At 40.9% G+C, this 16837-nt stretch overlaps 1 protein-coding gene across 2 annotated transcripts in view; it reads left to right on the top strand.

Annotated features, from left to right (window-relative positions):
• Positions 1 to 1954: 1954 nt before the first annotated feature.
• The window catches only part of ptbp3 (polypyrimidine tract binding protein 3), a 35272-nt gene continuing 20389 nt past the window's right edge, over positions 1955 to 16837 (top strand). For both annotated transcript variants that reach the window (XM_080743100.1, XM_080743099.1), the window contains exons 1-3: positions 1955 to 2086; positions 10344 to 10404; positions 14495 to 14661. In XM_080743100.1, coding sequence (XP_080599226.1) covers positions 10380 to 10404; positions 14495 to 14661 — 192 coding nt within the window. In that variant the 5' untranslated portion in view covers positions 1955 to 2086; positions 10344 to 10379. The remainder of the gene's footprint in view (positions 2087 to 10343; positions 10405 to 14494; positions 14662 to 16837) is intronic.

The raw sequence follows: 16837 nt of genomic DNA, 5'->3' as shown, positions 1-16837 counted from the left end.
ACATGTTTGTGTAATTTATAGTTAGATTATTACTATCATTATTAGGCTATTATACATGTTTTATAATAATAATAATAGGCTGAATAATGTTGTTATAAATTGGTAATAGCCAAATAGTAGTAGAAGTATTCGTTTCCGACGGGTGTCAAGATACATGAACTACAGACGAGCGCAGGCATGCACACACACACACACACACACACACACACACACACACACACACACACACACACACACACACATATTGTGTAATTTATAGTTAGATTATTACTATCATTATTAGGCTATTATACATGTTTTATAATAATAATAGGCCTAATAATGTTGTTATAAATTGGTAATAGCCTAGTAGTAGTAGAAGTATTTTTGTTTGTTTGTTTGTTTTATTTATTTCTACGCTGAGGGTGGGGTGTGTCCACTGATGGGTGTGGTTTCGAGGGCAGCGCCGCCAATTTACTGTAGAATTATGTGTGGGACACATCCGGTTAACAGCAGACATACAAGCTCACGTCACGTCGCAGATGCAACCGCTGTGAGCTTGTAGAGCTTGTAGCCGACGCCGGAAATGACGCACACGTTCTGCACACTGCACGATGGGACGTTGGAAACTTGTGGATAGGCTATGGAGATTTCTGTCCCTTTTATGCCTACCATATATATGGAGTTCTGTGTCAGTCATGCCCATATATGGAGTCTAGGCCATATGACGGATTTGCGTTTTTTTATGAGCTCCAACATCTGGCTTTGTCTGTCGAGGGCTTAAAGTAAACTGAACCGTAGCCTACATCTGGCCTACATTTTGGCACACACGGCTCTACGTTTGTTGTACGCCCACACTGGGTCCCATTGGCCAAGGTTCGCGCTGCGATTGGCTAGCGGGACCGACGCTTGATGAAATCAACTCATCACACCTACGGTAACTGTGCGCTCACTTCGCACTAGGTGTGATTTTTATTTGGAGATCTGCTGATGTGACGACTTCCCACTCTGTGCTTCATCACGGCCTCCGGTCCTAGGTTTTACATACACCGAGTTTGAAGTCGGTGGGTCCCATATTAGGGTCGATTCATACTCCACTTTTAGAGTCAAATTTATTTCGGTTCGGCTCTCTCTAAACTATGATATGGCGTCATTCGGAGCCGAATGAATGACGTTACCCAACCCCCAGATCCTCTGAATGACGGCATATCATAGTTTAGACAGAGCCGAACCGAAATAAGTAGTATGAATGGAGTATGAATCGACCCTTATGAGCTTATCGGTTGGATTGGCGCTTCCGGACAACAAGATCACCAGTTGAATCAGTGGCTCTGGAAAACCACCTATCCGAACCGCTCGACACCGGCAGTGCCAAGTTTGAAGTCGGTTGTTCGGACCGACGGGTGTCAAGATACATGAACTACAGACGAGCGAAGGCATGCACGCACACATGTTTGTGTAATTTATAGTTAGATTATTACTATCATTATTAGGCTATTATACATGTTTTATAATAATAATAATAGGCTGAATAATGTTGTTATAAATTGGTAATAGCCAAATAGTAGTAGAAGTATTCGTTTCCGACGGGTGTCAAGATACATGAACTACAGACGAGCGCAGGCATGCACACACACACACACACACACACACACACACACACACACACACACACACACACACACACACACACACACACATATTGTGTAATTTATAGTTAGATTATTACTATCATTATTAGGCTATTATACATGTTTTATAATAATAATAGGCCTAATAATGTTGTTATAAATTGGTAATAGCCTAGTAGTAGTAGAAGTATTTTTGTTTGTTTGTTTGTTTTATTTATTTCTACACTGAGGGTGGGGTGTGTCCACTGATGGGTGTGGTTTCGAGGGCAGCGCCGCCATTTTGTCGCCGTGACGTCACGGAGAGAAGCCGGAAGCTGGAGGACCACAACATTTTCTCTCCTCCGCCCGCGAGCCTCCTGTCTCTGTCTTCTCTCTCTCTCTCTGTCTCTCTCTCCTTCTCCTCCTCTTTCTCTTCTCCTCTCTTTTCCTCTTCTCTCCCTCCTCCTCCTCTCCTCCCCTCATTCGGAAATGGACGGGTGAGTGTTTTGCATATTGTTTCATTTTTGTTCTTTTCAGCCTTTCTTGTGTTTTTCTTCTCTTCCTTCTCCCCGTCGAAAAAACGAGGGGCGCGTGCGCTTCGTCAAATGAGAAGGGAGGAAAAAAGACAACACACTTGAATAAAATGGAACGTCGTTAAGAAAACATATTCTCGTCATAAACAGCCTCCTCGTTTGGCGCAGATATTGTTGGTTTTATTTTATTTTCCGGGTTTTTTTGTTTCGTTTTTTGTTTGTTTTTATTATTATTATTTTTATTTCCGCGTTCGGAGGAAACAAAAAAAAAAGTTGTCACGAGGAAGAGCGGGGAGGGGACGCTCGAGCAGGAAATAAAAAGGAAATAAAATAAATCGAATAAATGCCGAAAAATTGACGCGTCGTTCCTTGCCGTTTCGGTTCGAACGTTTTGAGCGAAAACGGCCTTAAAAATACGGCGACGTCTCGAGCGGCTCGTTCGTGGTTGTTATAGAAACAGACGGAACGAGAATGCGCGCGGCCATTTTCCAAAACACCAGCCGCGCGCGAGAGAGGGGCGTTCCTTCCGACAATAAACGTCGCGTTATTAATAATTGTATTAAATCATATTCCCTGTTTGTACGGTGGGGCCTTTTACATATTTAAACAGTCAGCAACATTTAGTGTTCTCGCGAAACCATTGTGGTTGTGGGCTGTTGGGGAAGAGTTGCCTTGTTTACACTGTTTGTTGTGGACGAGAGGGGGCGTGACCATTGTTGTGGATGGAGCTGATGGTCGAATTACTGCGAATATTGTTTTGCATTGTCCGGTGTTTGTGTGAATTCAAGGCTCACCATGCGTATTATCGTAATAGTAGCAGCTACAGTAATAACAACAGTAGCCTAATTATGGTAAAGTAGCAGTCACAATAACAGTGTAGCAAAAGTAGTAAAAGCTAGTTTAATGGGAGTATAGTAATAGTATTACAAGCAGTGCTGTTACTGTCACTCCTAAATAGTATTTTTAGCTTTCAAGCATGGTATTTACTTGGCTGTAATGTTGCTACTATTACTAGGCCTACTACTGCTGTAACGACTACTATTATAACAACTATTATAATAGTCGTAACAATAACCGTTGTTAGTTACAGTAATAGTAGGCTATAATGCTACTCTGATGTTTTACCTCACAGGAAAATGTATAATTAAAAACAAAACTGAACCACAAAGACTAATGACATTTACCGGTAATTTGGGTGTTTAGACACCTGGATGTATGCATAGTCGACATAGCGAACACAGTAGAATGTAAACATAGTAGAAAGAGTATCCACGATCGAAAGAATAACATTGACAATGAAGCATTATCAAAACAGTGGATAAGCAATATGATTATCTGACAGTGTAAGTAGCAGTCAACACTATGAGCATTGTCTCACTGATAATCTGAATAGGCCTACTGAATATCAGGCTATAATACATTATTAATGCTGTGTCATTGTAATATGAAAACTATAAGAATATAGGCTAAATAATGCCTAATCAATGAGCACAGTGCCAGTGGTAATAAAATACAATACAATAGTGTGTGTGTGTATATATATATATATATATATATATATATATAGTTGGGTAATCACGTGCATGTTGCGGTTTATGGCAGGGTGTTTAGAAACCTGACAGCTCTGAGTAATAAGCTTTTGCAGAACCTCACAGAGGTACTACTGCTACTTCTGCTGATTATGTAACAACTACCGCTGATACTGGAACAGCTATTATAACTCATACTGTAACAATTAGTACTATCACTGATACTAACTATACTTTAACAACTACTATTAGTAATAGGGTAACTATTACTACTATTACTGATATTTAACAACTACTAAATAAGCCTACTTAACTATAACCACTATTACTAATGCTGTTACTATACTGCAGGGGTGTCCAAAGTCCGGCCCGGGGGCCAAATGCGGCACATTTTATGTGGCCCTTGGCTTCATCCCTAAATTATATTATAAACGGCCCACCAGCACCGTCAAACAAGAATATTTTCCCAGAGTATAATTTGTCAGGATTGTTCCCTGTTGTCTCATTGTGAAGAGGTTGGAAAAAAAGGCAATTTTATTGTATTGTTTTACCTTGCATGTCTGGTTACATTTGGTAATGTGAAATAAGGCTGAGTTATTCGTGTTTTGTTCAGAGCAGACACCTGACAAAAGACCATTTATATTGAATATTGATGATGATAGTTAAATAAAATCCTTTAAAATCGATACATTTATGTGACTTTGTTATGGTCCGACCGAAAGTACATTATTTGAGGAGATAGTCGGCCCTTGGGTGTTTTAAAATGTTCTAATGTGGCCCCCTTTGAAAAAAGTTTGGACACCCCTGCTATACTGTAACTATTACTAATACTGTTACTACTACTGGCAGTAGCGTACAACCTTTAGTGATACTGTAACTACTATTACTACTGCTACTACTACTACCACCACCACCACCAATATTGCTACTTACTATCACTGATCCTGTAACAACTAACCCACTACTGATATTGTAACTATTATTACCACAGATAGCACTACTATTATTGATACTAATACTACTACTGACCCACCTCGCGGCCCGTATATGTGTATTTGTATGTGTGTGTTTGTATGTGAGCTGTGTCGGCCATGTTGGATCTGGTGTCTCGTTTCTCAGTGAAAACATAGGTTTGAAGTTGAATTGAGGTCCAATTTCAAGTCTTGCGTTTCTCCCCCGTTTTACCGACCGCACCAGCGGTACAAGCATGTACGCATACACACAGTGGCATAGTTAATACTGTAGTTCTTCTACAGCCTTGCTTGAGGGCAACTGGACCCCTAGTCCTCCCAGGGGGAGAATTAACTGACAATCATGTCCATCCACGAGGCTTATAATCTGTCCTGAAGTGTCTTATTACAAGGGGTAGGAACCTATTTGAATTATATATTAGAGGTATTCTCTCTCTCCCTCTCTCTCCCTCTCTTTCCTCTCCTATCCTCTCATCTGTGTGTCTCTCTTTTTCTCTCTCCTTTCTTATCCTTCTCTCTCTCTTGATGACGACGGTTTGTTTAAAATATCAATTTGTTTGCGGGGGGAGTCACTTGCAGGTAGGATGGAGAGAGAGAGTGAGGGCACGTGGTTATACGGGGCACACGCGACACGCGCACAGGGAACTTGTTTCTGTGTTGTGTGGTTGCAGGGTGGAACTGGGCCTTCTCTAATATTCATGCCATGATTGCTTGGACATACACGTTTCTGCTACTGCTGCCACTGATTATTAATGCATTACTACTAGTATAGTAGTATTACTAGTACCACTAGTACTAGTAGCAGGGTTCCCACGGTCATGAAATTCCTTGGAAATATTTTGAAATTAGAAAAATATTTTTCCACTACTGGAAAAGTTTTGGAATTGATCAAGGGTCCTGGAAGGTCCTGGAAAAATAGCCATGCATTGTCTTTGGTTATTGATTTTGTTAATACCATACAAATTAAACATTGGCCAAATTGTCAAATATTAGAGGCAGAAATTGTGAAAATAGCAGATCTACATGCTCACAACGCCTCGCAATGCTCTTCAAGTGATGAATGTCTTTAAGTTCTTATTCTTTTTTCTACTGACAGTGTTGAAGGCATCTGATCTATGATCTAATCTCTGCTTTGATATCTTTCACTGGTGTACCCTGGACCGTTAATGCCAATGCTTGTTGGTGATCTCATGGATATTTTGTCTCACTTGAAACTAGGGCTGCCGATTATCTATTTATTGCAATTATTCTTTACACACGCACACGCACGCACACACACACACACACACACACACACACACACACACACACACACACACACGCACACACACACACACACACACACACACACACACAGCACACACATAATAATCTAGTAAGACGCCTCAGGGTGACATCCGACCTCACCCTAAAGGGCAAGGTCGCGCCAATTCTTGGCCATCTGGCCAGTGGTGTATATTGGACCAGTTACCCATATATGGAGACCCCTGGTACCCATATATGGAGATCCATGTACTGTATATGGAGATATGCTGTGAGAGCCCAAACATGCTTACTCAGTTATTCGTTATGTGAAAGTCTTATGACGTCTATGACATCTGACATCATACCCTTTTATGCCCATACATGGAGATCCCTGTCTGTAGAACCAGCCACACAGATATGGGCTGTCTTGGCCATATAAGCATTCCCATATGAAGTCCTGTTAGATATGGGCTTAATATTGATGACATCAGGGAACTCCATATATGGGCATAAAAGGGATTCTGTTAGTGTGACATCACAGTGAAGCCAGAGTGTGATGTCAGCATGGCAAACCCATTCTGTTCAGAGTGGTTCCCCTGACATCACAGTGACATCAGAGCATGATGTCAGAGCGACAAACCCATAGAACCACAGTGTCAGGTCGGTGTGACAGACAGACAGAGACTAGCTTTGACCGTTCACATACTAATCTGCGACCTACGGTCACAATCAATCTTTTTGCCTGACTGAAAACACCACACGCTCGCCTAAAAACGACAAGTTGAAAATATATCAGACCACAATAGATGTTTCCAAAAACATCCTATTAGCTCCCATAGAAGGAATTAAAAACATACACTGTGCGTAGGAGAAAATTGTTGCGCAAATAAATAGCGAAAAGTTAAATAGCCAATCTACAAGCTGACAACGCATTGATTGCATCACAATGCCATTTTTTAAATAACCTCTTGCCCTGTTGAAATTTCTAATTTATTGCATATCACTTGCTCTCCATTTTATTATTATTTGTATCGTGTCCCTGCTTCGATTCAGTCTCTTCTTAAGAACCCAGTCTTGACCCAACCATTATGAACAATTACTGTAGGCCGATTATTTTTAATTTGTAAAAAATAAATCTGGAATAATCTATGAATTCAAGTCTGCATGGGATGAGTAATCGACAGACAAAAAGTGAACGGCCCCTTTAATGCATGGATGCTGACTTGTTTTGTTAGACTTGAGTGCAGCACTTGATGATCATAATGTTATTATCAGTAGAATACAGAAGTGGGTCGGCATATCTGGGACTGCTTTGCAGTCGTTTACATCAGAGGTCCCTATCCTGTTAAGCGCCAAGGACCGCCAAGGACCTAAAAGTCGTTGAAAATCTGTGCAAATCTTTGAATATATGTATTTTTAAAGCGAACATTTGTAAGTAAAATTTTGCTTCTGGGGGTCCCTGGAACGAAATATTGGGGGGTCCGTGGCCAAATACATAACATTTGGGAGTCCTTGACATGAAAAAGTTTCAGCACCACTGATATAGAAACAGGTTTTTCATTTAGGAGACATTTATAGAATCGGGTAAATATATTCAAATTGTCATGTTTTTTCTTTTCTTCAAAAATAGCAGATCTACAAGCTCGCCTGTGAGCTTGTATATCTGCTATTTTTTAATAGTTAAAGCATAAAATAATCGTTAAAGTGGTTAAAATAGTTATACAATTGCGTTCCAGGCCTAAATGGGTCAATTATGAACCCACAATATATATTTTAGAATTGTACTCTCTTTATAAAGGTATTAGGGAGGTTGTCCAGGATAACAGGGCAAACCGTGTTACCTGAAAATGTCCTCATGTGTCTTCTCTATTGATTCATCAGGCCATGCATGTGAGAATTCGTTTTCTCATGGATTCATACAACCCATTTAGGCCTAGGATTATTGATTGCTTTAGCTATTGAAAAATAGCAGATATACAAGCTCACAGCGCGGCACCGAGTAGATCTGCTATTTTTGAAAAATCGTGAAAATTAAAATTTTGACCCGATTCTATAAGTGTCTTTTTGAGTCCTTCTGAGGTTTTTTGAAAAACCTATGTTTCTATGTCAGCAATCTGGCCAGCCATCGTCAAAGAAAAGGTCCTTTTCACTTAAATGGAGCTCAGTTGGTCTGTTCTTGAGAGACTACTATGTCAGTGGTTCTCAAACCTTTTCATGTGAAAGACTCCTGTAAAAAATATTCATATCTCAAAATGGACCACCCAGAAGCAAAATTTGAAAAACGTTCGCTTTGAAAATACATATAGTCAAAGATTTGCACACATTTTCACGACTTTTTCAAAAATAGCAGATCTACAAGCTCACAGCGCGGCACCCGGTGCCGCGCTTTGAGCTTGCAGATCTGCTATTTTTCAACAGTTAAAGCAGTCAATAATTCTAACCATCAGTAATTCACGTCCCCCATTCACCTGAACAATGCATAAGCACTACTGCACTACTGGCCATGCTGTTGTTTTTGAATGGTTCAGCAATGATGAAAATGCATTCCATTCCGTGTGATAATTGCAGTTTTCAGTATGCTAAACACATCATGGTTTGATGATCTGAAATGTTCTGCTCAGTGCTAGCTTAGTACTGCTTTTGAAGGCTCAGCCATTTCTCTGCAGCTCACGATTAACTTAAATGCCACAAGAGGGAGCACTTCACATTTGCAACTGGAATGGCAACACAAAAGACCACTAATGCCAAGTTGCTTAGGCTTATTTAAAATTTGCTTAAATAAAATTAAATACATTTTAAAATCACCTGCTGCACCTCGGCTTTGACACAATGATTCAACAATACTTTACAAAGAAACAAACAAAAAAACAGCTGTACCACACGTGTGGGGTGAGCATTTACAGGATCCGATTATATATTACATCAATATTATTTCCTTTTGCAATATTAATTATCTTGCATGTTCATATCTAGATATGACAGTATGGTGACAATAATCATTACGCCTTAGTCCCCCTTATATATGTTCCTTCCTTTGGCAACACCGTAACATCTCCTTCCATTGTCATGCAGACATTACACAATCACATCTTACGAATCGATAAACATAATTGGTCCTTTTTTCTAACAATGTCAGGCCTGTTGCCAAAGACTTTGGTGTCTTATTTGATCCCAGCTTAACCCATTAAAACCGGGAAAGCAGCTGTCATTTTAGATTTGATCCATAAAGCATGATATTATACTATACTATTCAAACTGAGTAGATATAGGGGGCACGGTGGCACAGTCGGTAGTGCTGTCACCTCACAGCTAGACAGCCCAGTGTTCGCTTCCCACTGGGGACGCTGAGGGAGTCTTCACTCCCTACGTCATCAGTGCCCATATCCTGCTAGGTGGGTTTGGCGAAAGGGCCTTTCTATGTGGAGTTGCATGTTCTACCCGTGGAACTAGTTGGAATAAAGCGTTCCCTCCACGTGCTACTGTACGTCCTACAGGGGAAACTCCCCCTGTCAGGTGATAAGAAGCGGCGAAGAAAGCATGAGCTCAGTTCGGGGCTCTCCCCAGATTGGCAGAGTAAGAGTAGCGCCCATGATTACAGCTTAGGCAATTGGCACTGGGTGAAAAATGGGTAAAACATTTAAGAAAACAAAAATAGCAGACATACAAGCGAATAGCACGCCACTTTGTGCTGCTCTACAAGCTTGTAGATCTGCGATTTTTGAAAAACGTAACATTTGCATATACTGTATATGTATATGTGGTGGAGAGAGTCACAGCCCCAGCCTGAAGCCACAAAACTCTAATATCTCCCTCAGACCAAAGAGATGGTTTTTGGTCTAGTGGTTAAGATATTGGACTTTCATGCGGGAGACCCCGGGTTCAAAGCCCAAAATTCTTAACTCAAATCTTTGCTTTTAGGGGTCCCTGCATGAAACTGGCCAAATACATATCATTTTGGGGGTCCTTGACCTGAAAATGTTTTGAGCACCACTGATATAGCAACATAAGTCTTTCAGAAACTCTTAGGATTTGGAAGGCATTTGTAGAATCACCCTCTGGTCTTGGGTTAAACCTTGAGAGCTATGTTAACAAACCCGTTCAGACATGTTTTCATCATGTCAGACTCAGGAGGAGTAGGCCTTTCACAATTGTTACATAATCGCCTGATCACAATTAGTTGAGATAATCGGAATTATTTTATCGTTTCCGTATTGAAAAGTGTTCATAGAATTTTTAAAATAGGCTAATGGAAATAGCATCTCTACATACTGCTCACAACAATGCGTCACAATCTGCGAAGTGTTGTAAGCTTGTAGAGCAGCCATTTCCACTGTTTTTAAAACATTTCGAAAATGTGATCGCAATATTTTACGTTCTGTGTTCTCGTCCAATTATCGTTTCACTATGACACCGTGAAAATAAGAGAAACTATTTTAATGTATCTTCCTCTCTGTCTCTCTCTGTCTCTCTCTCCAGGAATCTTAGCTGCCTGTCTGTCTGCTTTTCTCTACCATGAACACCACTAACCCATTGACAGGTAAGCTGTATATCTGTCTGTCTACCTATTTAGTTATTCATGTATTGCATCTGTGGTTCTCATTGTCAAGGACTCTCAAATCAATCACTTTGAGAACCGCACTGCATTAGGGGTGTGAAGTGTGTTAGTTTAGTAAATTGGTGTACTGTTACCAGTACACCAATTTAACCAGTGTAGTTGTGGAATTTGCAATTGTTGGTCTTCTGGGCGCAGCATCGCATTTAACTATGTTTATGGCATACTCCAGGTTTTAAGCCGGACCGTCCGGTTTTTGACCTGCCTATCCTCCTTCCAGCTCAACCTCTGGCCGAACGCATAATAATGGTCCGTTTTTTGTGAGAGTGATTACTGTGTATGTGTCATTTACATGTCTCGGGAAAATTCCCGTTTCATTGTCATAGAATGTAGCTCTGCGCGGTCAAGCATTCTACTGGCATATACCGGTATCTGCATATCACGGTCATTCACGTTTCATTGGTTTAACAGCTGGCAGCCAACATATTAGGGAATTTACGGAGCCTGTTTCTACTACCGCGACGTGAGGCGGGACTACGGCTGCAATGACGCAAACGCCGTTGCGGTCCAAATCGTTAAGCAAACAGCCGTCGGCGACAGGGTCCCACCCCTTTTACTGAACTCTTTGGTTCCAATGGTGACGCGTCTGTGCAGCAGACGTTTTAGGCGCGACTGCTACGGCGGCATGTTTATCTATTGAGTGCTGATCATTTCCGGTTACCATTGTCATCTCGCATGGCTGCGTGAACCTTGTGTTTCGTTTTGTCATTGGCTCGCTCAACAGTCACTCACACTGAGAACGCTCCTCCCAGCTTGATTCTGAGTGGAGTGAGAAAATACTGGCTAGGATGGAACCGACGCCAAGTACAGTAGTTGTAACACAGGTAATCTGCGGTAGATCGTAGATATGCCCAAAGATGCCAAAACAGAAAACCTCATTTAGCGTAAATGATTGAAGGAAATGTGCCACGATGGAACGGCATGATTTGACTGACCGAATCACTCAATCTGAATGAGAACTGTCTGCAGATAGGCCTGCCCTCTCATTTTCCCCCATCCTGTTGGATCCCCAATTGACAGCAGCAGAGCTATCCAGTATCCTATGTCCATGAGTTGTCCCCTTCTCTTCCACTCTCTCTCTGTTTTATTATTTCAGATATGCCAGTTCATACCAGAGTGTGGATTAGATTTACTGTACTTTGGGACAATTTAACTCTGGAATAATTACTTTCAACAACAAGCCAAGAAATAGCTGATCTACAAGCTATTGATTGATTGATTGAATACTGTATTATAAGTTTGCCTATACTAGCAGGACAGGACGGTTCATATACAAGGTCTAATAAAAGGATTTAGACCACAAGAAAGTGCAATGGCTTGAAACTAGAAATACTGTTCCTTGAAACAGTGTGGGGTTGCATGGAACACCATGTATGGAAATAAAGACCCTACCCTTTGGCTGCTCCTCATTGGCTAAGGGCCCTGCCTGCCTTTACGTGTCGGTAATTCTTTTGAGGAGAATATCCTTGGTCTATAAAGATTTGGTATAACATACTGATATAACATACTGGTCTCGAGCCCACATGTTGTTGTTAATTATATCAGGTCGCACTTGTTACTCGTCATTGGCTAAGCCTTTGTACTGTCGGTAATTTCTTTGAGGAGAATAAACTTGACCTATAAAGATTTGGTATGGTAAGTACTGGTCTCGCCTTTCAGTGAGCCCACAATTAGATATATAAATATTCATATTTTACAAAGGGAGGGCTGCGGCTAAATACATATTATTTTGAGGGTCCCTCACATGAAACATTTTGATACCACTGGTGTAAACACATTCGAATCTGTGTTGTTACCCATAGCGAGCCTGGGAAAGTGTCCTCCTTTCTGAAGTCCAGGCTAACCGCTATAGCCACTAATGCTTCTGGAGCTATAAAAAAATGTATTTTGAAAGCGGAAATCTCTCAGTTTTTACTACTACAGTGAAATCATGTACAATGGCGATGTACAATGGCGATAAAATAGCAGGCCTATAAAAAATAAAGCAGATCTGCAAGCACCCAACAGATCTAAAAACTTAGCTGGCCATCATGATTTGATTCAATTGCGATTCACCAGTTAACAATTCCATTCAACTTTGCATCGCGATGCATTTAAATGTTCTCTACATTTCTATATTACTGCTACTGGGGGAGGCATTGTTTCTATATTACTGCTAATGGCTACTTTTCATCAGTTAATACAAAGATTCTGATAAATATTATGCACACGTGGTGTGGCGTATAATCCCTCCTGCAAACATAACATTAACCCATTTAGACTTGAGGCCGATTCTGAAAATGCCTTCTAAAACCTAACATGAGGTTTCTGAAAACCTTCAATTTCTTATTCCAAAAATGTAAAATTAATTATGTTGCTACAGTATATGTATAGCAAATACTGATGTGACACAGACGTAGCACCCGGCCTTAACACATCGGGTGCCCGGATGTATGACGTGTGTGTGTTTGCTGGTGCCCATGGCAACGCGTCCTTTTACCTACCGGCGAGAGTATTGGCGAGAAAAGTAATCCGAGTAAATGTAATCGGAGTATGTCCTGTTTATTTCGCGAAAATCTTCTCTTTCAGTCAGGACCGTTTTTTATCAATTCTGAGCCACATTGTTTGTGTGACGGCCGGTAGAAGAGGCTGCCGTTTTGAGAAAAAAATGAAAAAAGGAAGAGAATCCGTAGAAAAAAGCACTTTTGTGCAGCCACTAGACAGGAAGTCAACGAGGCCGACGGCGCGTCCGGGTGACGTAATTGCGCGCTGCATGTTGGGAAATGGAGTTTGTTTCATCACCGCGGTAGCCAAGTGCAGTAGCACAGTACAGTATAGTTTACTGTACAACGCGTCAAACGCGTCGTTGGGCCTCCAGCGACATCAAAGAGGTTGGCGTGTAGACACCACGTGGGCACCCGATGTGTTAAAGGTAAAACAATGTATAGGTAGCACCAGGATTTAAATGGGTTAAATTAAATTGTAAACCTAAGTAATTGAATGGTATAGGCCTAGCCTACCTACTGTGAAAATGTTCAGTCCTCTACAACACGTAAATCCTTCTGAAGTGCATTATAACTTTAAAAGCCTGTATTATACAAAAATAAGGTTTTTACATTGCAGCTGGAGTTCAACCATTTCTCTCTCAGGCTGATACTGAAAATATAATGTAATATAATGCATGGTTTTATTACTTGCAGTCTTGATCACTGTAATGCTCTCATGTCTGGTGTCCAAAAAAGGCAGTTTGTCAGTTACAACTCTAGCAGAATGCAGCTGCATGTGTGCTGACGAAGACCAGACATAAATAGTGCACACATTTGATTATACCCATTTTAAAGTCCTTGCATGGGTTGCCTGTTTTAGAATCAATTTGCGAAAATATGCCATTGGCATTTAGTGATTTATTGGTTATTATATCACTAAATGGCAATGCACTTGCCCAGGGGTCTTTGACATGGGGTTCCGGGACCCCTAGGGGGTCCCCAGAGTTACTACAGGGGGTCCTCCAAATCTTTGAGTGAAAACGTTTTTTTTATATTAACCACTTGAACCCTAGCGTCCATATTCTGAGAACTTTAGCCAAAAATAGAAGATCTACAAGCTCACAACGCCTCGCGCTGCGAGGCTTTGTGGGCTTGTAGATCAGCTATTTTTTGGCAAAGAGCTTTGGTGTAGAGGGGAAAAAGAGCAGACTAAGTACAGAGTGAAAGGTAAGGTTTATTAAGTATTGACAGTTCAAGTGGTTAAATATCTGAAAACACAAATTGACATGAATCCAAAATACACTGATGATTGTGCTGTCAAACAATGAAACTATATGGAACAGGTTGTGGGGGTCCCTGCTTCATCTCTCTCTCTCTCAACTAAGGGGTCCTTGGCCTGAAAACGTTGACGACCCCTGCTTATCCTAAATGCGTTTTATTAGTACACAATATTTCCCATCCTGTGTGATCTTCCAATGCACTAATATGGATACATGTATGTTTTGTACTGACAACAATCTCTCTCTCTCTCTCCCCCCCCCCTCTGTCAGCGAATGGCAGTGACAGACTCTTCAAAAGTGAGCGCGCTCAGTCGGTCCCGTCCAGAGTGCTGCACCTCCGTCGCGTCTCCGCCGTCGTCTCTGAGAACGAAGTGATCTCTCTCGGGCTTCCCTTTGGAAAGGTCACCAACCTGTTGATGCTAAGAGCCAAAAACCAGGTACTGCTGCAGAGTAACCTCGCGTCACCTCACCAGACTTTCCACCTTGGAGGAAAGCCTGGTACTCGCTCTATAACTAGCCGTGTGATCCGCTTTAGAAAAAGAAAAAAAGAGGGAGGGTGGTTGGCTGGTTCCGGCTGCCTAATGCAGGGGTTCCCAAACTTTTTTGTCTCAGGGCACCCCATCATTTTTTTTTTTTTTTTAATCCGAGGCACCCCTACATTATAATTTTCACTCCCCGCACCTTATATTTATAGCATATCGTCGTTGTCAGGTGGAAACCTTGTATGTCCAAAACCGTTCTTTTTGTATTTATCATCTATAAAATTTACTAAACTAGTGAAAACAGCAGATCTACAAGCACGATCTACAAGTGCTTGTAGATCGGCTGTTTTCACTAGTTTTGTGCGACAGTCTTGTATGATGAAGCAGGGCTTTGCTTTACCAAAAGACGTACACATTTGAAACTTGGAGATACGAGGTTTCTGCCCGACAGTGACGATATTTTAGTGATTATGTTGCGAGGAAAACGTTGAGATAATAGCCATTTTGGTTAGAACTGACTGAAAATAACTTTGTGCTTCAAATTTAAAATGATACTAAATATTTTTTCAAGTGTCCAAATAAATTCCAAATATTATCAAATGATCTTGCACCCCTGGACTGCCGTCACGGCACCCCAGGGTGCCCCGTCACCCACTTTGAAAACCCCTGGCCTACTACAACAAACTTCAACGTGACATAACGTTATTTTCGTAACAATGCAAATCAAGTTGTTTATTCTCGCTAGTCGCGCTACGAATTAGGATACAAGATGAACATACCAAGCGATTATTATACCAAAAGAAACTAAATGATTATACAAATTTTAACCATTTTGGAGGTGCAAGGCACCAGTGGTTACGGTTTGGTGTTTCCGGCAGCCTGATGACTACGACATGACGATAAGTTGTTTCCGCTCCTGACCGGATCAGACACCGGAATGGGATTTATTGATCCCAGGCTGGCTGCGGGCTAGTTCTAATTCTGGTAGTAGTAGTACTACTATTACTACTGCTGTAGCTAACTAATTAAGACCTGAGACCACGTCTACACGTGTCTTCTAGGGCAATAACGACTTGTGATTTTTGCAAGTCGACTCGACTCAGTAAAAAGTTGAGTCGAAGTCGACTTTATCGTTTGATGACGTCATCACATCACACACAACCCCCCAATTATGTTGGGGGGTCCCCAGATGATTAACTTAATGTGAAACATTGTTTTCTCACTCAACTGTAAACAAACCAACAAAAAGTTTAAGTGTATAGAGGGTATCTTCACATTTCTAAAGTACCAATTTAAGGACTTTTTAATACCTCTAAAATGACAAATTAAACATTGTCCAAATTGTCAAATATATAGAAGCAGACAGTGTGAAAAACATTGTGATTTAATGTTTTCACAATAGAAAGTATATATATATTTTTTTTTTACAACTTCGACTTTCGACTTTCTCTGGTGGGAGTCGACTTGTGTAATGAAGACGACTGAGTCGACTTTTTCGTTAATGCCCTAATGTCTTCTAATTCCTAACAGCTTCCAGAAAATGTATGGTGCGGTATGTCAGTGGTTCTAAAAAGAATGTCAAAATATTTTGATCCAGGGATCCCCCAGAAGCAAAAAAATGAGATAAAAATGTTCACTTACAAATATTTATATGAAAGATTTGCACACATTTTCAATATTTCTTCAAAAAGAGCAGATCTACATTCATGACGTGCTATGACCTTGTATATCTGCTATTTTTGAATAGCCAAAGTATAAACATTCTCATATCGTCGTTGTCGGGTGGAAACCTTGTACGTCCAAAACCGTTCGTTTTGCATTTATCATTTTTAAAATGATAAACTAGTGAAAACAGCTGATCTACAAGCACACAACGCCTCGTGTGCTTGTAGATCGGCTGTTTTCACTACTTTTGTGAGACGGCCTTGTATGATGAAGCAGGGCTTTACTTTGCGAAAGAACATGAAACTTGGAGATACGAGGTTTCCACCCGACAACAACGATATGCTTTCTTGGTTATAATGTGTTACTGAGGTACTACTGAAGGTAATACAACTAATACTGCTCTAAAGGGCGAGGTCGCGCCAAGTCTTGGCCATCTGGCAAGTGATGTACTGTATATCGGACCATA

This window comes from Nannobrachium achirus (genome assembly GCF_963921795.1).
Source record: "Nannobrachium achirus genome assembly, chromosome: 15".
Lineage (NCBI taxonomy): Eukaryota > Metazoa > Chordata > Actinopteri > Myctophiformes > Myctophidae > Nannobrachium > Nannobrachium achirus.
Note: the sequence above shows the minus strand (reverse complement) of the source record. Positions and strands in the feature narration are given on the sequence as shown.